At 37.3% G+C, this 25,029-nt stretch overlaps 1 protein-coding gene across 3 annotated transcripts in view; it reads left to right on the forward strand.

The window, feature by feature from the left end:
• TRPC3 (transient receptor potential cation channel subfamily C member 3) overlaps positions 1-25,029 on the forward strand; it is a 74,250-nt gene that overhangs the window by 34,499 nt on the left and 14,722 nt on the right. The window contains exons 5-11 of one of the 3 annotated variants that reach the window (XM_045468532.1): positions 2,669-2,885; positions 4,546-4,779; positions 7,081-7,345; positions 10,084-10,279; positions 11,590-11,799; positions 13,125-13,172; positions 14,990-15,073. In XM_045468532.1, the coding sequence (XP_045324488.1) occupies positions 2,669-2,885; positions 4,546-4,779; positions 7,081-7,345; positions 10,084-10,279; positions 11,590-11,799; positions 13,125-13,172; positions 14,990-15,073 (1,254 nt within the window). The remainder of the gene's footprint in view (positions 1-2,668; positions 2,886-4,545; positions 4,780-7,080; positions 7,346-10,083; positions 10,280-11,589; positions 11,800-13,124; positions 13,173-14,989; positions 15,074-25,029) is intronic. The other 2 variants (XM_045468538.1, XM_045468542.1) reach the window with 2 other exon arrangements.

Genomic DNA, 25,029 nt, shown 5'->3' on the forward strand with positions numbered 1-25,029 from the left:
CGTGTGTTTTGGGGATGAAGAAGGAAAAAGCTTCCTACTTAAGGCTCTTATCAGTTTTACCCTGAATGTTAATGGACTCAGGGACACAAATTCTGCTTTTTAATGACTGGATCAATTCAAATAAGAGATGAAAAAGGATTTGGTACTAGTGGAATAGATCACATTTGAAGGCGTATAATACTTAGGCTTTTAAGGTAAAATCCGCATGGTGGTCAAGAGGGAAAGTGGCTTGAGTGAAGTAGTACTTTTGCTGATTCTGTGGACAGCTTAATAAATCAAGAGCGTCAACTGAGTTGGCCTGCGTTTAGAACAGTCCTGTTGCAGTGGTGCCAAGGAAGTTAACCTGAGAACTGGAAGGGCAACTCACTGGAACCTGTCAAGAGATCTGAGGCTCAGTGTATCAAGCACAGTCACGAACAGTGGTGTTAGTTTAAAGAATTCAAGAAAGTGCATGCCAGGTTCCCCCCAACCCCCTGCCCTTTGTTCCTTCAGAAGATTCTTAAAAAAAAAAAAAAAAAAAAAGTAGAATTTGGGTTTGGGGTCTTTGGATTTTTTAGATGGTTTATGTTTAGTTTGCTTGAATCACTTTGTTCACTATCTTCATCCCTCTCTCAACTTGCTAGTATAGACTCAGTTTAATTGTGCCTAAGAGATCCTCTGAACAGGATATGGGAAGGCATACTAGTCATGCTAACAGGATCTGTATTAGGTTAATAAAGGGCACCGCCAGGGAGAATAAGCCGTTTTGAGGTCCTTTAATCCTGCTTTTATATTCTGAGATCTGGTTTTGTTTAAATCAGAGGCAGTTTCAGGAAAAATGAGTCAAGGCCACTTACAATGATCCTGGAAATCCGTCACCTCTCTGGCTGCATAGTCTTCCTGGCAGAGTGAGTCCTGCTCTGCAGGCACCATACACGTGTGAGCGTATTCATCCATCTCATTTCATTGTTGAGCTGCCCATGCAATTTAAGGCAGAAAGTTTGTCATTTTGATCAGGTTTGATGAGTTAACTAAGTTCCTTTGTTCTGTATCATGGAAAAGTACCTTATGATTCCTCAAATACATAAGCACTAAAGACTAAAATCTATAAGTGATAAGAGAGCATGCATCAAAGCAAAAATCATTTCCCACACAAATAATTTCCCTTTCTGAGGGAAACGAATAGGAAAGTTGATGTTTCTAAGTGTTTGCCTCTTAGGACAGCTTAATCAGTGAAAACATGGAAGTCCATTCCTTTTTTCTCTTCACTTACAAAAGTGCAGCTAATAGTATAGTGAACTCTGTGTCCCCCAGAGAGGGGAAAGGACAGAATTGAGTTGTTTCTGGAGCCCACATTTATACCTGCCACGTACCACCGAAGACAATATAGCAAGAATCCCCCACGTATATCCTAGTTTCACGATAGGCATGCTGCTTTATTTTCGTGTTCTTTAAAGTTTTAAAAGATCAGCCTTTATGAGAAACAGATTTGGAAACTCTCAAGAAATCACTGTGTGCTACCCCAAATGTGCCTCTTTGCAGCTGCAGAACAGCACAGCAATATGCAAATGTGGTGTTTATTTGTCTATGTCTAATATGGAAAATATGACATTTGTCTGTCTGCATTCATGTTCAACTCCAGAAATGCTTAACATTCTTCGGTTATTTGTTGACATCAAATTAAGACTCTGGACATGCAAAAACATTTGTTTGAAGTTGCCGTCTCTTAAATGTGAGCCTTGGTACTTTTTAAGGTCACAGACTGAGTTTGAAAGTTGGTTCTGAGTATGTAGACTAGAGAACTTATTTGATAAATCAACCAAATGTACCTTTTTCTTGGGCTACAGAAGCCCTTGGGACAGGCAGAATTGTTTTTCATTTCTACTAGAACATGGGGCTTGTAAGGACATTATATCACATGGGACTTTAAAGGAGTTACCTTAAAATAATTATGCTCTGAACTTCAGACATGCTTTTGTACTATTTATATGATTTTCCAAACTCAGGGCTGACTTAATTAAGTTAACCTACTTAGAGATTTTAATTATTGTATAACTCCTTCTTATTGAGGTAATAGTACATAAAATATTTACTTGATTCTAATATTATCTGCCTTTTTCATATCATACAAAGTACAAGTTGATTTCAAAAGACTTACAAGTGAGAACTAAAATTCACTTCTGTAGTAGTAAGGTTTTTAATATTCAAAGGCCTTGTTATGTGCTACAAACACATAATGTTTCAACTATAATGAATGAGTCTCTAAATTCATAACATTTCAATTGTAAAGCAATAAAGCATATGCACTACAATTTGGAGTTTCTTTTCCTAGACTCTCAAAACCTAGACATGGATTGTGTGGTCTTTCGTGGAAAAATAAGAATAACCAGCATATGCCTTGTGATTTTCAGAAATGCATCTGTGAATGCAGTGTTACCCCCCAAGATAAATTGGATATTTAGAAACAATGAAGTTTAAAGACTTCTTAAATAATTCTTGGAGGCAGCATTCCCTAAAAGGAGTGATTTTCATAATGTATAGCTCTTCACAAACAGAGGCAGAATTTTGAAGTTATTCTCATTTCATGTTTTTCTTTTACTCTGTATAATAATTTTCATAAGTAGAAGCTGACATTTCCAAAATAAAAGTCTCGTCTTCGTCTTCTTTCTGTTTGTTTGTTGTACTACAGCTGGGGAAAATTCTGCGAAGCCCTTTCATGAAGTTTGTGGCACATGCTGCTTCTTTCATCATCTTCCTGGGCCTGCTCGTGTTCAATGCCTCAGACAGGTTCGAAGGCATCACCACGCTGCCAAACATCACTGTTATTGACTATCCCAAGCAGATCTTCAGGGTGAAAACCACCCAGTTCACTTGGACTGAGATGCTAATTATGGTCTGGGTTCTTGGTAAGCTTTCTATGTTAAGTATTTTAATTTCTACCAAACATTGTGTCTATATAACAATTGCCTTTTTTTTTTTTTAAATGTTTGTTTATTTTTGAGAGAGAGAGAGAGAGAGTGCAAGCAGGGGAGGGGCAGGGGCAGGGAGACACAGAATCTGAAGCAGGCTCCAGGCTCTGAGCTGTCAGCACAGAGCCCGACACGGGGCTCAAACTCACAAACTATGAGATCATGACCTGAGCTGAAGTCGGGAGCTTAACCAACTGAGCCACCCAGGTGCCCCGATTGCCTTTTTTTTTTTTTTTTAACGTTTATTTATTTTTGAGACAGAGAGAGACAGAGCATGAACAGGGGAGGGGCAGAGAGAGAGAGGGAGACACAGACTCTGAAACAGGCTCCGGGCTCTGACCTGTCAGCACAGAACCCGACGCGGGGCTTGAACTCATGGACTGTGAGATCATGACCTGAGCTGAAGTTGGACGCTTAACCGACCGAGCCACCCAGGCGCCCCCCCGATTGCCTTTTTAATTTAAAATGTTATTGTGCATTATGTGGTGACAACATTCTCATTGTAAGATAAGCAGTAGAACAAAATAATTGAATAATTTGAAAACTAAAAGTTATCTCTTACCACTAAATAAAAATTTTTATGACTAACATGAACCCAATTATAAATATATCACATTTTTAACTTCAGTTTTTGAATAAATGTAAATTTTAAAAATCTGACCTGCTGTGATGATCAAATATTTAATTGAAATACTTGTGAGATAATCTAGTAGCCATTAGCTGATGAATAAAAGTTTTTTTGCAAAAAAAAAATTTTTTTTGGCTTTCATTTCAGAGGTCTTTTTTAGGAGAGTTTCCATTTTCAGAATGCTGGTTAGGAGCTCCAGTGGCGCAATCGGTTAGCGCGCGGTACTTATACAGAATGCTGGTTACCTCACCTCACAAAAGTTCTTTTTAAAAAATTTTTATTAGTAAAGTGCAGTTGGCATACACTGTTGTATTAGTTTCATGTGTACAACATAGTGAATTAACAAGTCTACATATTACTCTATGCTCAGCGCAATAAACGTAGTCACCATACAATGTTATTACAGTGTATCCCCTGTGCTGTATTTTTCATCTCCATGGCTTATGTATTTTATAACTAAAAATTTGTACCTCTTAATGCTCTTTATTTCTTCTATCCCTTCACTTACTTCCCCTCTGGCAGCCACCACTTTGTTCTCTGTATTCAAGAGCCTTTTCATTGTTGCTGTTCATTTGATTTTTAGATTCCACATGTAAGTGAAATCATATGGTATTTCTCTTTCTCTGTCTCACTTATTTCACTTAGTGTACACTTTCTAAGTCTATGTTGTTACAAATCCAACATCTCATTCGTTATTATGGCCAAGTAATATTCGTGTGTGTGTGTGTGTGTGTGTGTGTGTGTGTGCACGCGTGCGCACCATTTCTGATGCTATGTGTAGAATTATGTTTCTCCGAATTCTAATTCTTATTTACTTGAACATTTTTCCTCCATTTAACTTTGCCCAGGGCCTCAGGGTGCCTGATATGGTACTTTATATATGGAGCTTTTTATAGGTGGGGACTGATAGTGGACAAAATAAGCTAGTCTAAGCTATAAAATGTAACCTGTACCTTCCGTGTGTGACAGGAATGATGTGGTCTGAGTGTAAGGAGCTCTGGCTGGAAGGACCTAGAGAATATATTTTGCAGTTGTGGAATGTGCTGGACTTTGGGATGCTTTCCATCTTCATTGCTGCTTTCACAGCCAGATTCCTAGCTTTCCTTCAGGCAACAAAAGCACAACAGTATGTGGACAGTTATGTCCAAGAGAGTGACCTCAGTGAAGTTACACTTCCACCAGAGATACAGTATTTCACTTATGGTAAGTTATTAACTGAAGGGTCCTCTTATGCATCAGGAAGGGTACTGGAACCACATTTTGGAAGGAAATGTCAATGAGAGTATGTTTAATGTGAGATGTGTGTTAAATGTGTATGAACAGAGGAGAAAGCATGAGCTTTAGAACTATACAAAACTGGATTCATATCAAGGCTATGGAGCTCCCTTGCTGTGTATAACTTTGTTCAAGGTAACTTACTTCTCTGTGCCTCAGTTTTCAAACCTATAAAATGAAGGTGTTGCGAAGTGAGAGAAAATTATCTTCAAGCCTAACAACATAAGTACTCTTACATATTCTTAGGATATGAAACTGTCTTCATTAGGGGAAAAAATAGATTGATAAACTGCTCAAGGTGGAAGATGAGTACCTTGAGTGCATGGTTTGGAGGAGATAAAATAACAAAAGGCACTAAACTGCTGTACAGGTGGAGTGAAGGAAATTTTGCAGAGGCGGGAAGTAGGAGCTAAAGTGGCATGAGAATGTAAGCTCTGGGGAACAGGCAGAAATACTGGGGGGGACACCCTGCCCCTCAACACAATATGGAAGGGAATTCATGCCTAACTTGTGTGTATCATGAAGAGCAGGGAGGTCCCAGCTGATATTCAGGGTGCAAGGATACTGATGCCTTCCTTGCCCAGCACAAACCAATGGTAAGCAATGTTAGCCTTCCCTCCATTGAGGCCAGGCTGGAAAGGTGTGATTAGCAAATTTCCATGTAGTTGCACAATCTTAAATCTGAAAGGAACCTTAGAAATGTATTGCCTAGGGGCACCTGGGTCGCTCAGTCAGTTGAACATCTGACTTCAGCTCAGGTCATGATCTCACAGTTTGTGAGTTCAAGCTCCACATTAGGCTTGCCACTATCAGCCTATCAGCACAGAGCCTGCTTCAGATCCTCTGTTGCCCTTTATCTGCCCCTCTCCTGCTTGTGCTCTCCCCCAAAATAAATAAATATTAAAAAAAAAATGTATTGCCTAACGCTTATTTTAATGATAAGGAAACTCAGGCACAGAGTTTAAGTGAGTTCTGATTGTAAGAATCACTTTTTATAAGTGTAATTAAGGCTTATATTGTGATAAGTACTAGTGGCATGTTAACATAACTGAAGAAGGCTGGGCGCCTGCTCCAAGATGTAAGATGGATGTTTCACACATTGTGAAATTTAAACACATTGTCTTGTTGTCAGCAAGCAAAGATTTTTTAATTCCAAGGAGACCAGATCAAATGAGCAAATGATTACCATTTATAATCAAAGAATTAGCTTAAATTGTATCTTGTGTAATATATATCTTGACTATTTCAATAACCTCTTTATTTAGGTTGATTCATGTGTATCTAATGACTATAATCTGGAGGGAAATTAGTGAATTCAGGATTCGCTCCTTACTATGTGTATGATTTTGATCAGGGATTTAGCCTTAAGTCTTGGTTTCTGCATCTCTAAAAAAACGATAATGATAACATCAAATCCGTAGAGTCATTGGAAAGCACAGTGTCTAGTACACATTAAACATTCAATAAACATTAATTTTTGTTGTTGGAAATATCTACAATGTATCCATTCTTCTGGGAGTAACTCTGCACAAAATTAGCGACATATTATTTCATTGAACTTCCAGGGAAATGAGTATCCAACAGTCTGCTGTGAACTTACTAAACGACCTTGAAAGTGGTGGGATCTTCATTTAGAATCTATATCCAAAATTTTTGCACCTCAATAGCATCTTACATTTTACAGGAACAAGTAATATTGCTCAGATACCACACTGACAGCACCACTGTGATTCAGTGATATTCTCACTTGTTGTAATACAACATTTTATTTGCATAAACTGTTAGATGAACTAATTTCTCCATGAAATATGGAAAATAAGTTTTGTGCCAACTGAGCCTATAGGGTGACAAAATAGCTGGTGCATATATGAGAAGACAGATTAGTCAAGTCCGTTGTTTTGTCATTCTGGACACAGTCTGTGTCTAATGAAGGGTTTTAACTTCTTTCTTTATCTTTTGCACTTGACTCTGTTTCTACTCAATGTGGAGCAAGTTTAGTATCTTCATAATCATGTTTATTAGATTAAAAGGCTCCATGTGGGTGTAGAATTCATATGCTTTTGGTTTAAACATAAAAATAATGCCCAGACAGTTAATTAAATCTAGAGTAGTTTCAACTGAGATAAAAGCCACCTTCCTACAAAATAGATCCTATTTAAGGTATTTATTTTGTAGATTGCAATGAAACAAAGTCCCATTTCTGATATCTCTCTCTCTCTCTTTTTCTAGCCAGAGATAAATGGCTCCCTTCTGACCCTCAGATCATATCTGAAGGCCTCTACGCCATTGCTGTTGTGCTCAGTTTCTCTCGGATCGCATATATCCTCCCTGCAAATGAGAGCTTTGGCCCCTTACAGATCTCTCTTGGAAGGACTGTGAAGGATATATTCAAGTTCATGGTCCTCTTTATTATGGTGTTTCTTGCCTTTATGATTGGCATGTTCATACTTTATTCTTACTACCTTGGGGCTAAAGTAAATGCTGCTTTTACCACGTAAGTAAAACATCTTTGATAAAAGGTTTGATGAGGAAAATTTCTAACAAATCCAGATGAATCAAACACACCACAGATTCAATAATCATAATAAAGATGTTTTTAAGAGCAAAACTATCCATTGAAAAACAATGCTTATGCATGATTACATTGCCCTAAAGGCTCATTTCTTTGAGTTTAGTAAGGGACCACAGAACAGAATCAAAATTTGGAAAAATCCTAGATGAAGCTGACTATTTTAAGAGAATTGGACAGCAGATTTTTAATACTGGACATCTATTACATTATGTATGACATTAAATTTAGTTTCAGTAATTTGTAGTCATTACTATTCAAAAAAGAAAGCACTGGCCTTTATTTTAATGTATCATTAATCAGTACAAAGGAGTTGAGTAAGAAGAAATTACAGCTAAATGTTGTACAACTCACTATAACACTAGGATCACTTCCTTCCTGTGGTCACACTTGTTTCTACATCGGAGACTCACCTTGCCTGTGAAGTCTTCCTTGATTAAACTTCCTTAGTCATTGTCCCTTTAAGTTCCCTCAGCAGAGAGACATCCAGTTGTGAGATCCCCTAACCCTGCATGTGGGTCCTCCCTTTGTACTGTAGTCCTTCAAGGTAGGGAGATCATTAGCCCTCCCTGTCTCCCTTTGTATCCTGTAATGCCACAGCTAGAAAGAATCTAGACCTTCAATAAGTTCCCTGTAGACTAAAATAGAACGTCAAGCCCTTCCAGACATCTAAATTGTTTGGAAATGATTTTTGTCAAATATTTAATACAGAGCAAGTCTTGGGGGTAGAAGAGAACGGAAACTCACTATTGTAATGAAAAAAAATAAATTCTGTTTGAACCCAGTAGGGGAGGGATGGAGATATCCTACACATAGTGCCACCCCTGTGAGCCTTTAAGAACTCATTTCTACAACACATTGTCTTCACTGTTTTGTGTGAACACATGGCCACTTGATATAGTGGAAGGATTCTAGGCTAGCAATCAGGCAGACCTGGATATGGATGCATTATCTCTGCTATTTTCTAGCTGCGGCCTTTGGTTAAGTTACTCAGCAGTCCTCTGCGTTAGTTCCCTTATTTTTAAAATAAACACAATAAGGTTTGAACCGGGTTATTGTGAGGATTATGTAAGGTCATTTATTTGAAGCCTCTTGCCCAAGGTAAGAGCTCAGGCACTGCCAGTGTCCTTTCCTGTTTTACTGTCTGCCTCCTCCCACACATACGTATTCACAGGAATCGATATTCTTGAAGTTAGAGGAGAGAAGTTTTGCAAAAAGAGCAAGAGGAAGGAGTCAGAATTTGGGGACACTGTTAAAGTAATGGTGGGAACAAAGAGGTTATAGTTTTTCTCAGTCTCCTGCTACCATCTGTGCTATAAAATCACACAATGAACTGTTTTGTAATAGACACCAACTATATAGAAATAGGAATCTTTCTATTCAGCCTCATAAGGGTGTGGCACAATTTCTAGAACATGATAGATGTTCCATCAATATTTGTTGAATGATGGCATGAGTAAATAAACTAGTGCTAAAACCTATAAATCTATGGAATTGTTGTTTACAATCTGTTACAACAAATCAAAACCAGCACTGTTTCCATAAATCTTTTTTGGGAAAAAGGACTTACTTTTGAACCTTCCTTTGTAATGGAATTCTACATGTGTAATCGTTTAAGGATTATTTTTGTGGTTCACGTATCAGTGAATACAACTTGGTTATATGCCAAAAGCAGCCAAATTCAGTTGGCAAAATTCATTTAAAGGATAAAAGTAGGTGATTAGTCAGGTGAGGGCCTAAGTGTTACTTGCTGTTATGGAAGAATCAGGGAGTAGATTATATAAATGAAAAGAACAGGAATCTTGCAATCTGTTCCCTCCTATTCATTTCCAGTTAAATGTAACTTTTAGGTAATCTTGTGGCAAAAAAAATTCATAGAGTGGTATCTACAGTGAAAATCATGTCCCCTTCTTTACCCTTGGGCCCCAATCTCTCATATCTCCTTAGTTCACAGAGGCAATGGTTTCTTTTGGATACTTTCAGAGATATTTTATACATAAACAAGAATATAAGTATTTGTAAACTCCTTTTTAGTCAAATTGTAGACTATTTCATACTTGCTGTATCTTATTTTTCAGTACTTCTTAGATACCATTTTATATAAACACATGAAGATAGATGTGTCTCATTTTCCCAGTGGCTACATAGGAATCCATTATATAGATGGAATTATTTACCAACTCCCCTACTGATAGATATTTAGGTTGTTTTCATTCTTCCCTACTACTACAGTGCAGGGAATAGGTTTGTACATATTTTTTTTGAAGTGAGTGTATCATCTTAATCCTGACCTTGTTCTACTCCAGAAAACCTGATTTAAAGGTCTAAATGACCTATAAAATCAAACCCCCAATTTCCATCCTTTAGGAGAAAGGAATGGGTATTGTGGCATGACTTTACCTTTCCCCTGCTGAGTTCAGGGAGTTTTCACTTGAAGATAATTTACAGAAAAGGTAGGCATTGGCAACATCTAATCATAAACCCCTGAAGGAACAATTTCTGTTAAATACTATAATAAAATAATTATACTCAGAGTTTGTTGTGATGATATTTAATGATGGCATTTTACATCTTTACAGTATTCAAACCCTAACTTGTTTTTCTTTTTATTTTAATACTGAAAACTGTTAATTTATTTACTGTGTACCTTATTCTTTCAACAGTGTAGAAGAAAGTTTCAAGACACTGTTTTGGTCAATATTTGGGTTGTCTGAAGTCACTTCTGTTGTGCTCAAATACGATCACAAATTCATAGAGAATATTGGCTACGTTCTGTATGGAATATACAATGTAACTATGGTGGTCGTTTTACTCAACATGTTAATTGCTATGATTAATAGCTCATATCAAGAAATTGAGGTAAACCTGCTTTCTATCCATGGTATCTATTCTTGCCATCTCACTCTAATAATATCCTCCATCTGTTTTTATGCCCTTTGGTGGATGTCCAGTTCATGTCAATAAAGAGGCTTATACCTAAGCAGAAGGAGCCTGGACATTTCCCTGTGTTTCCTTCCTGGATAGATAGTCTCACAGGCTCTAGTGTCTTCTAGGAGCACAGCAGGGGTCCCCATGAATTTGCCATCATGCTGCCTCCTCTTAGAATATATTTCAGAAGTTTTGAAATTAATGGCTAGAAGAAGTACTGACTATAGGGAAATTATTCTTTCCTAGGTTAGCTGGCCAACCATCTGAAAGATCCTAGTAGAGGAATTACTAGATGTCTGGTAAACATCAGTGATGTCCTGTATCCAGCCAGAATTTTTAGTATTCTAGAAATCATTTTACTTCATGTTTTGGATTGCTCTTGCTTTGGTGCCTTCCTTCATCATTGTATGTATGTTTTCCTACGTCCTTCCGGTTCGTATTCAGTATCTCTTTAGTATTTTGCTATTTGTTAAACCTCCGAGTCTCTGTGTGTGTTTTAGAAATCACATAGATTCTCAAAGCAGAAGTTAGGTCCCCCAGAAATGAAAACTGTGGCACTCTGAATAACTGCTTGAGTGTGGTAATGGCAGGGTGAAATGAACAAGCCAACTTCTTCCACCTTTGAACTTCCTCCTCTTCGTTTTTCTCTCCATCACTCTGGGCTGTTACTGAGGATAAAAGGAGATACAAGACAAGAATAGTCTACCCAGGGCCTTATGTGACATTTGAGGACAGATGGCAGACACGACATCCAAAGTGCAATTCGTCTGAGTGCTATTCTTTTCCCTTTGCTCTAAAGTATAATATGGTGTATCTATAGCCTGCCTTGGATGGTCTAGATGAGGAGGGAGGGAGGGTGGGTAAAGACTGATGAAGTACCATTGATTATGAGGAATTGGCAGAGGTGGGGAAGAAGGGAGGAGTTAATGTTTTCATTCTTCCTTGACCCTGAATTTTTCTTGCATTTTTGCTTTGTTTTTGGCTGGGAGGTTGGACACTCTGGTTAAATTTCAGGTGTTACAGGCATATGGAAGAGAAAAATTGAAAAGATGAGTATCATGAAAACAATACTAAGAATATGATATAGGCCAATAGAAGTTATATGCAGATAAATGTATATAAGTGACTTATCTATTTCAAAAGCATAATTTAGGTTCATTGTATGATCCTACTGGAATCAATTACTAGAATATTTAGTTTTTAAAATGAGACATTGTTTCTTTTCTATTTTTGTGATACAGGATGACAGTGACGTAGAATGGAAGTTTGCCCGTTCAAAACTTTGGTTATCTTATTTTGATGATGGAAAAACATTACCTCCACCCTTCAGTCTAGTTCCTAGTCCAAAGTCATTTGTTTATTTCGTCATGAGGATCATTAACTTCTCCAAATGCAGAAGGAGCCGGCTACAGAAGGATATAGAAATGGGAATGGGTAACTCCAAGTCCAGGGTACGTACCAAAAACTTACCAAGACATTGCAATGAATGTTTTGTCTTTCTCCTTGTCTTTTGATGTTTGTTCGGTAATTTTTATGTATGAACTTAGAAGATGTTGAAAGTTACTATCCATTCCATAGTCTTTCATAGATTAACACTTAATATCTTCACAATGTTTCAAGAAGTCACTTAGTCTATGCATTACTTCTGGTCAGAATTTCATGCAAAGTGCCAGATTGAAAACAAACAAAAACACTTTTTTAACTTGTTAAAAGTAAACAGAAAAGTTATTGTTAGAAAACACTTTGTATTTTTGTGTTCCATCCTTCTCAATTGTTATTTTGAAGTTAAAGAATTTTAACTTCACATTTTCCTCTTGGCTGCATATATAGTTTACCACCACCATATTCTTTCTTATTTGTAGAAACTCTTTATCGAGCTAAGTAACCTTTTTCTTTAATATCATAAAATCAACACAGGCCTAAGAGCATCCTCAAATATTCCATTTGATATTTCATAAATACCATTTTTATAAATAATCAAGAATGGTTTGTCCCAAAGTTTTCCTGGGTAAGTCATACTTTGATTTTAGTTTGAGTCATACTGTGATTTTAATGAAGATGAGTTTTATGACAATACTTTATTATCATGAATTTAATTTGCAGAGATAGAATTGGTATAGGACACAGGAGGAGATGAGCAGACCTCAGATAATAAGGGAGCAAGACATAACAGGAATAAATGTGTGGAGTTACTTATACTAGTAACTAATTTTTGCCTAAAGTTGTGAAAATGATCTGTTCTTGCATTACCTTGGGAGCCCACAAGATAGCAATGTTACTCCGTAAAGTACAGGCCTTTCTGAGCAGAGATGGATAAATTTTCTCAGTTGAAGTTGAGAAAAAAGACTAGATTATTGCAATTTAATTTCTTTCTTTAAAAAAATGTGTATTTCCAAGATTTGTAGTACCCTGGCATCTTATTCCTTAGGAAGGTGGCCTTTTAAACCTTTTTAAATTTGACTTGGACATGGGCTCTTAAGGCTATTATGTTCCAAGGCATTGATTTGGCTGTGTCATCCTATGATTTCAAATAGTACCTCATATGTACACAGCAAGAAGGAGTACAATGTAAAGAATAGAGCCTCCATGTCAGACCAGGATTTGTATTCTGGTGCTTATGGCTTATTTTCAAGTAACATGGATAAGTCATTTCATCACTCTGAGCCTTAGTTGTCTCATCTGAAAGAGAGAAAACTTGGTAGGATTAATGTAAGGATGATATGAGATGTACAAAGTTCCAGCCTCAACAAATATCAGTGCCCTTCCTCATTCACAGTTTACAAAGTGCTTTGCTGTACATTTGAACCTCATGCAACACTGTGAGGTAGGTATTATTATTATTCCCATTTTATAGATAAGACAACTGAAACCATTAAAGTAGCATACTTACACAAGGTCAAGGGAGCTAGCTGGCCTGTGTGGAGTAGGTGTGAAATCCAAGTTTTCCAGCATCAGATGCCTCGCTCTTTCTACTGCACATGGCTGCCTTATACCCAGCACCTACTGCTATGGCTTGGTTACTGGCCCATTTCCTCCCCATGGGCTGCTCCTTCAGGGACAGGGTGGCTAGTCTCTTAAATGGGCCAGGCTCTAATTGCCATCCTGGGCAACTCCCACCACTACTGAAATTGACTTTGTTTTGAAGGTGCTTTGTTTCTCTGGGGATTTATTAACTGAAGCTTTATTATTCAAAACCGGAAGCCTCTGGAGAGCGTGGGAACTCACAGCTCTTGCACTCACACCTTGAAGTTTTCTTTCTGTAGGCAACTGATTTCACGGACTCCATTCTTAAGAGTATCATAATGAAGGGGAGAAATACTGTCAGGGGAAGAAGAGCACATTCAGATGTCTGTCTTGTGGCTACCTATACCTCTGTCAAGGAAATGCAGCTTGCTCAAATGCATGTGAGGGGAGCAGAAGTGCTCTATTTATGGTGTCCTCTTCTGCCTGTGTTACACCATTGGCAGGAAGAACAGCTTTTTTCAGAGAGGTGGCTGGAAATAGAAAAAAAGTTGAGCACTGATCTCTCAGAAGCCATGAGCCATGGCTTCCCAATCTCCCCATATCTGGTTAAAAACTGCCATTTTAATTTTATTTTTTAAATTGTGCGTGGAGATGTTTAAATCTCTTTAATATTATTTGTATTATAAATATTAATAAATACTCTCTGCATACTGAATTTGGTAAAAATTTGGAGAAATTATGTCTCTGTTTTTCTCTTTTTAGAAGAGAGGAAGGAGCCTCAAGAAATCTTACGCGCTAACCTGTAAAACTAACCTCAGTCAACAATCAGATACTGACCTCTAGTGGCAAATAGAAGAATTAATTTTATTAGCTAAGGTTTTCTGTTGGCAAGATTGTGCCACTTCCTCTTAGCATCCCACACATAGGATCCTGAGTAATGATCATGGAAGTCAGGTGGTGGAGTGAATACATATTTTCGCATAGGTGGTCCTGCCTTTGGATCATACTGTATTGGTAGCAGCTTGCCCAAAAGTAAGAGGCAGGCCCTGCTCACATACATAAAAAGTAGCTAGTAACAGTGTGCTTCTCTTACTGTCTCTTTCTACCCACTCTAAAGTTAAACTGTAAAGAGAGAGCAAGAAAAAAAATTTCTTTAAGCCCAATTATCTTGAAAGTTATGAATCTCGCTTAGTATAAGGCCAAGATACCTAGAAATACATGTTATTTTGGCTCATATTTCAGGGTTACAAAATACCAAATGATACCATTTGAACTTGTAGTGTGTTCCTGTCCGAGTGTAGGAGAGGAATACAGGCTCAGGAGCAGACAGTTCCTTCTATGCATCCTTACCTTCTAGTTGCTGTGAATACATTTTGATTAAGCACACAAGTCCTCAGGGACAATTACATTTAGTATGAGCCAACTTTTTAAAATGTTTTCAGTTAAGCAGTTCTGTTGCAGTGCACATTATAAACATTTTGATAAATGTGAGTTATGTTGCTGCATTCATTTTTACCTTTGAAAATCTATTAAATCACTGATAAAACTGCACTTCCACAAAGTTTTCCTTGGAAATGTTGACTCCAGAAATGTTATCAATGAGAATATAGTAGATTATATTTTTGACTTACAAATGAATGTATTCTAATTTACTAGGTTAATTGTATTTTTTCCTAGTTAAACCTCTTCACTCAGTCTAACTCAAGAGTTTTTGAATCACACAGTTTTAACAGCATTCTCAACCAGCCAACACGTTATCAGGTAAGCATTCAGTAGACATATCTTTTTATCCGTATGTAATTCCGTGTGTGTGTGTGTGTGTGTGTGTGTGTGTGTGTGTGTGTGGTGAGTAGAATTATATTCTTTGGATATACTATGAGGATAGAACAGAACAGGGAAAAAATAGTATGTTAGTAGGAGGGGACTTTAGAAATCAGAGTTCCACATCCTTCATTTTTTTGGTTGAGGAAGAAGAGTTCCTTTGTGATATTAAAAGCAAAGTGTTGCCACACCTTCCAAAGAACATCCTCAAATACCTTGAGCTGGGGAAGCAGTGGGAGATATGGTATATTAGGAAGATAATGCTTTCACAGTATGGAAACCTGATACATTTCTCTAGGTAATCCATTTTTCCAATGGATTCTTAGGCTATACTGTTCCATTAGTGCTACTTTAAAATATCTTTTGCATTTTGACATTAGATGTGACATTTGAACACTATTTTCCAACTTAGATGAGGTTGTAGCTTTTCTTTTCCATCTGGTTGATCATTTTGACTATCAAATCTGTAGATTTCTGATGAAATCTAGAGATCACAAGATCACAAGAATGAAGATCCAGGAATTTATAATGTATGGTTATGTCACTTAATGGGTACAGTGCTCTTTGTACACTCATCTTGGAAGCAGCAAATCCTGCAAATTGCTTGGCACACTGATTGTCAAAGTCTTACTTTTTAATGGCTACATTATATTCCATTTATATGGTTATATTTACATTTAATATATCAGTCTTCTATTGATAGAAATAGAGGATATTACCAATATTTAGCTATTATAAGCAACACTGCAGTAAGTAACCTCATATATATGACATTTGAAACATGCACAACCGTATAGAATTGTCTGGTTAAAGTGTATATAGGCATTTTAATATTTTAGCTATTATCAAATTGATTTTGATTGAACTTGTACCAATTTATAGTCTTAACGATAAATGTGTGAAAGAGCTCATTTCCTCCTTCATGCACTAACAGCGTGTTACCAAAGGTTTTTTTATCTTTGTCAAATAGATGGGTGAATATGGTATCACAGTGTAGTCTTACTTGGCATTCTTTGTAATGAATGAACTTGACCATCTTTTTATATTTAGTATTCCACATGTTTACTTTTCTTGATGGGTTTTTTGTTATAAAGAGGAATTCATTTATGAAATATTTGAAGAATTAAGAATTCTTTTAAAATTAGTCCTTTGCCTGTGATACAAGTTGAGAATTTTTTTTCTGTTTGTTGTATATATTTTTAATATTTTCACCCAACTTTATGATTTTTGTATCGTCAACTCTACAAACTTTCTATCGCTTTAGATTTTGTGACCTGTTTAGGAAGATCTTCCCCCACGTAAGAATACTTGAGAAACTTTTTACACATATTTTCTTTAGTACTTTATTGTTTTACTTTTCAGATGAAAATATATGATCCATATAGAATATATTTTGATGCAATGTGTGGGGTGGAGATCCAAATTTATTCGTTTTCCAGATGATTATATAGTTGGATGTGTTGAATAAATATCTTTTTATTGACTTGAAATGTCACCTTTATCACTTACTAAATTTCTTTATCTACTTAGATTTGTTTCTAGGATTTCCATATGTTGTAGAACCACATTGTTTTAATTATTATAGTTTATAACAAAAGTTAAATAAAATATACAGACACAGACACACATATACATATGTCCTTACTTCAGGACTCTTATTTTACATAATATCCTGGCTATTCTTTCTTGTTTCTATTTCTGTTTGAACTTTAGAGTCAGCTTGTGTAGGCAGTAAAATATTCTGTTCTTTTTGTGATTGTATTAAGTAAAATTGAGTTCTGTATAATGTCTGGCTTCCTTTTCAACAACATGATATACCTTTCCAACTGTTCAGATCTTCATTTGTGTATTCAGTATCATTATAAAGTCGTCCTCCTGTTGTTTGTATTGATTAGGATATTAAGTTTGGCGCAAGCCTCACAAAACCACCAAATACCAACCACTATGTAAAGTATATATATAGAAATTTATTCCTCTCACCTATTCAAGAAGTCAAGAGGTGGTCATCCCAGGACTGGTATGCTACCTACCAATGTTCAGGGACCAAGGCTTTTATAGCATATAATTGTGTCATGACTGGCTTTCAGTCTAACATGCTTCATGGTCCAAGAAAGTTATTGGAAATCTGGCTATTATTTATGCATTCCAAAATACATTTAGAAGGTGATAGGAAAGAAAGATATGCCTCTTTCCTATAAGGAACTTATTTAAAGTTGCACAGTTTATCTGCAGGGGAGGTTGGGAAATATCTTAATTCCTAGGGGCCATTTGCCAAGCTAAAAAAAAAAAAAAAACAGGGAAGAGAATTGTCAGTCTCTGCTGAGATGATTATGTTATTTGTCTTGGTGCTTATCTTTATGTCTTTACATATATTTCTGTCTCTGTTACTTGATTTATAAGTTTCAAGTTTTATCTTTTGATCCTCCAGCTCTAAAATGAGAGAATCAATGTGTTTATTTTATCTTTTATCACTTCCCCCTTTCTCCTAACATTTATTAGTTAAATCATTACAACTGTGATGGAGGAAAAAAAACTTTACCCATTAGGTTTTGTCAATTAAACTGACAAAAGACAGATTAATATGAGGGAAAAAAACACATGTGTATTTATAAAAAGCAAAATGCATACACACAGGAGAACTCCCTGATGAGTAACGCAAGGGGGTAGTTAGAATTGGGAGCTTACATACCATCTTAACAAAGGGTAAATTTGGGTAGAAGCGACAAGACAAAGGAAACAGGTAAACAGGTTTGGGCTCTAAAGGGTACTAAATTGTGGGAAGGTAAGTATACAAGAAAACCAATGGAAGATTAGGGTTGCTTTATTAAGGTTTTCCTGTGCAGACCCTGTGCCAACTTTCTGTCTCCAGTGATGATGGTTGTTTTAATTCCTTCTGGTTTGGAACAAGGAGAGGGAAGACCTTCACAAAGGGAAATTTATGTCTTGCATTTAGGCAGATAGGAGAGGGGGAGTGAGCTCTTTCTGTGTTTTCTGCTTCTTAATCGACTTCAGAGTAATCCTTATGCCAAAGTGCTGGTCAGGATTTTAACCACATTTGTTTTCATTTTAGTCCCACAGAGTTGGCACATGCCACGGATCTTTTTGCCATCATTTTCCTTTGTGGACTAAAGTTTGTCTTTAGTTTCTTCAGAAAGAGTTCATGGGAACTATGTTCTGAGTTATTTTATATTCTAAACTTTTCTATTTTCTATATATTTATATTGACTTGCTATAAAATTCTTAGATATGACTTTATTTTCTTAATGTATTTGTAAACGTTGCTCCACTGCTCCTAGAATGAAATGCTGATGTGGAAAAGTTTGAGGCCAGATTGTTTGTCTTATACTATTGACCTGAGATTTTGATTTGAATGCCCACATTTTCTTCATTCATTTTCTAAGTCCAATAACTTGCTGTTGGTTTTTCTGAAGGTGAATCTGTATGTATTTTTTCCTGCACAAAGTATGGCTCTTCAATCTATACATTCCAGTCTTCTTTTATTTCTGAATAATATCCTTATATCATATCTTGAAATATTTTTTTCTGTTCCTTTATTTGGGTCTCTTCTTTAAAGAATCCAATTAGATGCCTGCTGAGTCTTCTTTGCCTGTCCTCTGTAGCAACCACTTTTACTCTATTCCAGTTGAATTTTTTATCCATTTCTCCTTTGGCTCCTTTTCTCTCATACTGTATTGTTCTTTGTCTTCATATGTGCTGTTTCAAATTTACCTTTCATTTCTGTGACAATTCTCTTCTTCCTCTTTTTAAGACTTTCAAGCTTATCTATCATTTCCTTTTTTGACTCACAATATTTTCCTCAGCCTTTGGTGCTCTTATTTTAAAGACATGATTGGCTCATTGGGTATTCATTTCTGCTTTGTTAAAGATTAGTTGACCATATAGTTGATGAATCCATTTCTGGGTTTTCTATTCTATTCCATTGGTCTGTGTGTCTGTTTTTGTGCCAGTTCCATACTGTCTAGATGACTACAAGTTTATAATAGAGCTCAAAGCCTGGAATTGTGATGCCACCAGCTTTGCTTTTCTTTTCCAAGATTACTTTAGCTTTTGGGGTTTTTTCTGGTTCCATACAAATTTTAGGATTGTTTGTTCTAGCACTGTGAAGAATGCTGGTGGTGTTTTGATAGGAATTGTATAAAGTGTGTAGATTGCTTTGGGTAGTATAGACATTTGAACATTGTTCTTTCAATCCGTGAGCTTAGAATGTTTTTCTGTCTTTTTATCATCTTCAATTTCTTTCCTAAGTATTCTATACTTTTCTGAGTACAGATCTTTTACCTCTTTGGTTAGATTTATTTGTAGGTATCTTATGGGTTTTGGTGCAGTTGTTAATGGGACAGATTCATTGATTTCTCTTTCTGCTGCTTCATTTTTGGTGTATAGAAATGCAACAGATTTCTGTACATTGATTTTATATTCTGTGATGTTACTGATTTCATCTATCAGTTCTAGCAATTTTTTGGTGGAGTCCTACATAGAATATTATGACATCTGTGAAGAGTGAAAGTTTGCCTTTCTTCCTTGCCAATTTGGATTATTTTTATTGCTTTTTTTTTTTTCTGGTTGCTGAAGCTAGGACTTCCAGTACTATGTTAAATAATAATGGTGAGAGTGGACATCCCTCTCTTGTTCCTGACCTTAGAGGAAAAGCTCTCAGTTTTTCCCCATTGAGGATGATATTAGCTATGGGTCTTTGGTAGGTGACCTTTATGATGTTGAGGTGTGTTCCCTCTATCCCTACTTTATTGGGGTTTTTATTAATGCTTTTTCTGCATCTATCAAGATCATATGGTTCTTATCCTTTCTTTTATTAATGTGGTGTATCATGTTGATTGATTTGCGATTATTGAACCACTCTTGCAGCCCAGGAATAAATCCCACTTGATCATGGTAAATAATTCTTTTAATGTACTCTTGGATTTAATTTGCTAGGATCTTGTTGAGAATTTTTGCATTCATATTCATCAGGGATATTGGCCTGTAGTTCCCCTTTTAGTGGGGTCTTTGGCTTTAAAATCAAGGTAATGCTGACCTCATAGAATGAGTTTGGAAGTTTTCCTTCCATTTCTACTTTTTGGAAGAGTTCGAGAAGAAAATATATTAATTCCTCTTTAAATGTTTGGTAGAATTCCCCTGGGAAACCATCTGGTCCTGGTATTTTGTTTTTTGGAAGATTTTTGATTACTGATTCAGTTTCTTTATTGGTTATGGATTTGTTCAAATTTTCTATTTCTTCCTGTTTCAGTTTTGGTAGTTTATATGTTTATAGAAATTTATCCATTTCTTCCAGATTGCCCAATTTATTGGCATATAATTGTTCATAATATTCTTTTATAATTGTATTTTTGTGGTATTGGTTGTGATCACGCCTCTTTCATTCATGATTTTATTTATTTGGGTGCTTTCTCTTCATTTTGATAGGTCTGGCTAAGGGTTTATTGATTTTGTTAATGCTTTCAAAGAACCAGCTCCTGTTTTACTGGGTGGTGGTGGTGGTGTTTTTATATCATTTTTTTCTGCTCTCATTTTTATAATTTCCCTTCTTCGGCTGACTTTAGGCTTTATTTGCTGTTTCTTTTCTTGTTCCTTTAGATGTAAGGTTTCATTGTGTATTTGAGACTTTTCTTGCTTCTTGATGTAGCCCTGTACTGCTATGCACTTCCCTCTTATGACTGCCTTTGCTACATCCCAAAGGTTTGAACTATCGTGTTTTCATTTTCATTTGCTTCCATGTATTTCTTTATTTCTTCCTTAATTTCCTGATTAACCCATTCATTCTTTAGTAGGATGTTCTTTAACCTCCAGGTATTTGTGGTCTTCCCCAATTTTTTCTTGTGGTTGACTTCAAGTTTCATAGTGTTGTGTCTGAAAATCATGCATGGTAGGATCTCGGTCTTTTTGCACTTGTTGAGGGCTGATTTGTGACCCAGTACGTGATCTTTTCTGGAGAATGTCCCATGTACACTTGAATGTGTGTTCTGTGCTTTAGGATGAAATGTCTGAATATATCTGCTAAGTCCATCCAGTCCAGTGTGTCATTCAAAGCCATTGTTTCCTTGTTGATTTTCTACTTAAGATGATCTGTCCATTGTTGTAAGTGGGGTGTTAAGTCCCCTGCTGTTATTGTATTGTTATTAATGAGTTTCTTTATGTTTGTGATTATTTATATATTTGGGTGCTTTCAAGTTGAGGGCGTAAATATTTATAACTGTTAGATCTTCTTGTTGGATGGACCCCTTTATTTAGACCTAGGGCCCTTCTTCATCTCGTGTTACAGTCTTTGGTCTAAAATCTAGCCTGTCTGAAATAAGTATGGCTATTCCAGCTTTTGTTTGACATCCATTAGCATGATAAATGTTTCTCAATCCCCTCACTTTCAATCTGCAGGTATCTTTAGGTCTGAAATAAGTCTCTTGTAGGTGGCATATAGATGGGTCTTGGGTTTTTTTCTTTTAATCATTCTAATAACTTGTGTCTCTTGATTGGAGCATTTAGTCCATTTACATTCAGAATGATTATTGATAGATATGAATTTAGTGCCACTGTATTACCTGTAAAGTTGGTGTTTCTGCAGATTTTCTTGTTCCTTTCTAGTCTTTGTTGCTTTTGGCCTTTCTTTCCCACTCAAAGAGTCCCCCTTTAATATTTCTTGCAGGGCTGGTTTAGTGGTCACTAACTTCTTTTGTTATTGTTTGTCTGGGAAACTCTTGATCTCCCTATTCTGAATGACAACCTTGCTGGATAAAGTATTCTTGGCTGTATATTTTCCCCATTCAGCACATTGAATATATTATGCCACTCCTTTCTGGCCTACCAAGTTTTTGTGAAGAGACCTTCTGCTAACCTTATTTGTCATCCCTTCTAGGCTAGGGATTTCTTTTCCCTCTCTGCTTTCAGGATTCTTTCCTTAAATCTATTTGGCACATTTTATATGATATGTCTTGGTATTGGCCTGCTTTTGTTGATTTTGATGGGAGTTCTCTGTGCCTCCTGGATTTGGATGCCCATTTGCTTCCCCAGATTAGGGAAGTTTTCAGGTTTAATTTGCACAAATAAACCTTCTCCTTTTTCCCTTTTTCTGGGACTCCTATGATATGGATGTTACTAAACTTTATGGAATTGATGAATTCCCTAAGTCTACATTTGTAACCTAATATTTTTTCCTTCTTATCAGCGTCATTATTTTCCATAATTTTATCTTCTGTATAGCCTATTTGTTCTTCTTATTCTTCCATCCTTGTGGTCATCATATCTAGTCAGTTTTGCATTTCAGTTAGCATTTTTAATTTCAGCCTGATCAGTTTTAAGTCTTTGATTTCTGTGGTAAGGGACTCCTTGGTGTCTTCTATGCTTTTCTCAAGCCAACCTAGTATCTTTATGATTGTTGTTTTAAATTCAGGTACAGGCATTGATCCGTGGCTGTGATCTCTTCTTGTTCTTTCTTTTGGGATGAACTCCTCTGTCTTGGCATTTTTTCTAGGTCTCTGTCTTCTGTGCGTTAGGAAAGCCTGTTATGTTTCCTACTCCTGAAAGTAATGGCTATATTAAGAAGAGGTCATATACTGTCTAGGGCCTGGTGCTTCAGGAAGCATTTCTTTTTTTTTTTTTTTTAATATATGAAATTTATTGTCAAATTGGTTTCCATACAACACCCAGCACTCATCCCAAAAGGTGCCCTCCTCAATACCCATCACCCACCCTCCCCTCCCTCCCACCCCCCATCAACCCTCAGTTTGTTCTCAGTTTTTAAGTCTCTTATGCTTTGGCTCTCTCCCACTCTAACCTCTTTTTTTTTTTTTTTTCCTTCCCCTCCCCCATGGGTTTCTGTTAAGTTTCTCAGGATCCACATAAGAGTGAAAACATATGGTATCTGTCTTTCTATGTATGGCTTATTTCACTTAGCATCACACTCTCCAGTTCCATCCACGTTGCTACAAAAGGCCATATTTCATTTTTTCTCATTGCCACGTAGTATTCCATTGTGTATATAAACCACAATTTCTTTATCCATTCATCAGTTGATGGACATTTAGGCTGTTTCCGTAATTTGGCTATTGTTGAGAGTGCTGCTATGAACGTTGGGGTACAAGTGCCCCTATGCATCAGTACTCCTGTATCCCTTGGGTAAATTCCTAGCAGTGCTATTGCTGGGTCATAGGGTAGGTCTATTTTTAATTTTCTGAGGAACCTCCACACTGCTTTCCAGAGCGGCTGCACCAATTTGCATTCCCACCAACAGTGCAAGAGGGTTCCCGTTTCTCCACATCCTCTCCAGCATCTATAGTCTCCTGATTTGTTCATTTTGGCCACTCTGACTGGCGTGAGGTGATATCTGAGTGTGGTTTTGATTTGTATTTCCCTGATAAGGAGCGACGTTGAACATCTCTTCATGTGCCTGTTGGCCATCCGGATGTCTTCTTTAGAGAAGTGTCTATTCATGTTTTCTGCCCATTTCTTCACTGGGTTATTTGTTTTTCGGGTGTGGAGTTTGGTGAGCTCTTTATAGATTTTGGATACTAGCCGTTTGTCCGATATGTCATTTGCAAATATCTTTTCCCATTCCGTTGGTTGCCTTTTAGTTTTGTTGGTTGTTTCCTTTGCTGTGCAGAAGCTTTTTATCTTCATAAGGTCCCAGTAATTCACTTTTGCTTTTAATTCCCTTGCCTTTGGGGATGTGTCGAGTAGGAAGTATTTCTAATATATTCTGTGTGCATGCTGCTGTTGTGTTTTGGCTGCTGTTTCCCTCAGGTCAGTCCTCTGTAGAGTTTGTCCTTGCCTGTAGTGGGGACTCGTTTGGACCTTGTCTACTGTGTTGTGCGTTTTAACTAGGTGTGTTTTACTCTTCTTGTTAAAAGAGGCTAGATCCTCTTTGCCCTAGGGCTGAAATCGCAGCACTGTATGGTCAGTAGACTTGGTGCACGCAGGAGATTTGTGCTCATCTTCTGGGGGAGGGGCTGCCTACTGCTCTGAATCTCAGGGACACTTGCTCTAGTAAAAAAAAAAAGAACCTACAGAGTGCAGGAGGGAGGGCATTGGTGTAAGCAGCTGAAACCTCCACTGTGGGTGCTGTGCTGATCACTGTAGCCTGTCTGGGCTGATGCAGGGGAGAAAAATGGCACCACCCTGCTCTCTTGACACCAGAGAGGGGAGTTTGTGCCTGCCACTTCTCAGGAAACCCTCACAGAAGAGTGAACAATTTCCTTTTGTGTGTACCAGGCATCCCTCAGATCCCTTGCCTTCACCCTGTCTGTGTCTGAGCCATCTTCCCACTCCTGTATTTTATCTCAACTGGTTGGGTTTCAAAACTCCAAATTTTGGGGACCAAATGCCGCTGATCCTCTCGAGGAGGGTCTTGCCACGCTGGGGCTGGCGACAGTTTGTCCCCAAATGGCTGTTACACGAAGGCACAGGGGCTTGGAGTTTATGGTAAAGTGCAGCAAAAAGCTGGTGTCCATGTTAGCTGTCCTCAGCAGGAGTCTTTGCTTGTATGCTAGTGAACGGGGCAGCTCACTGGTGCCTGACCGCTCTTTTGTCCTCTGAGAGGCAGTGCCACCTCTCCCAAATGCATTCCAAGAAGGGGAACTGTCTCTCCCAGTGTGATGCAGGGGATCCTCAGACCATGCTGTCCACTCTCGGTCCTCTTCTCTCCTGCACAGGAGCCCCTCTATGCCCACCAGGCTCCACCCAGCTATGGTGCAGATTTCTGAAACTTCAGACTTTGAGCTCCACTCTTTGTAAAAACTTGGGATAATCAGCTCTTCTCATTTTCCCTGTTCCCATTTCCCCAATGGTTTGGGGGAAGTATTTTTTCTTGTGCAGTGCCCTGTGTCCTATTCTTTTTCTCTCTCTCCTGTCTCCCTGATCCAGCTTCCCTC

Source organism: Leopardus geoffroyi, chromosome B1 (genome assembly GCF_018350155.1).
Source record: "Leopardus geoffroyi isolate Oge1 chromosome B1, O.geoffroyi_Oge1_pat1.0, whole genome shotgun sequence".
Taxonomy (NCBI): domain Eukaryota; kingdom Metazoa; phylum Chordata; class Mammalia; order Carnivora; family Felidae; genus Leopardus; species Leopardus geoffroyi.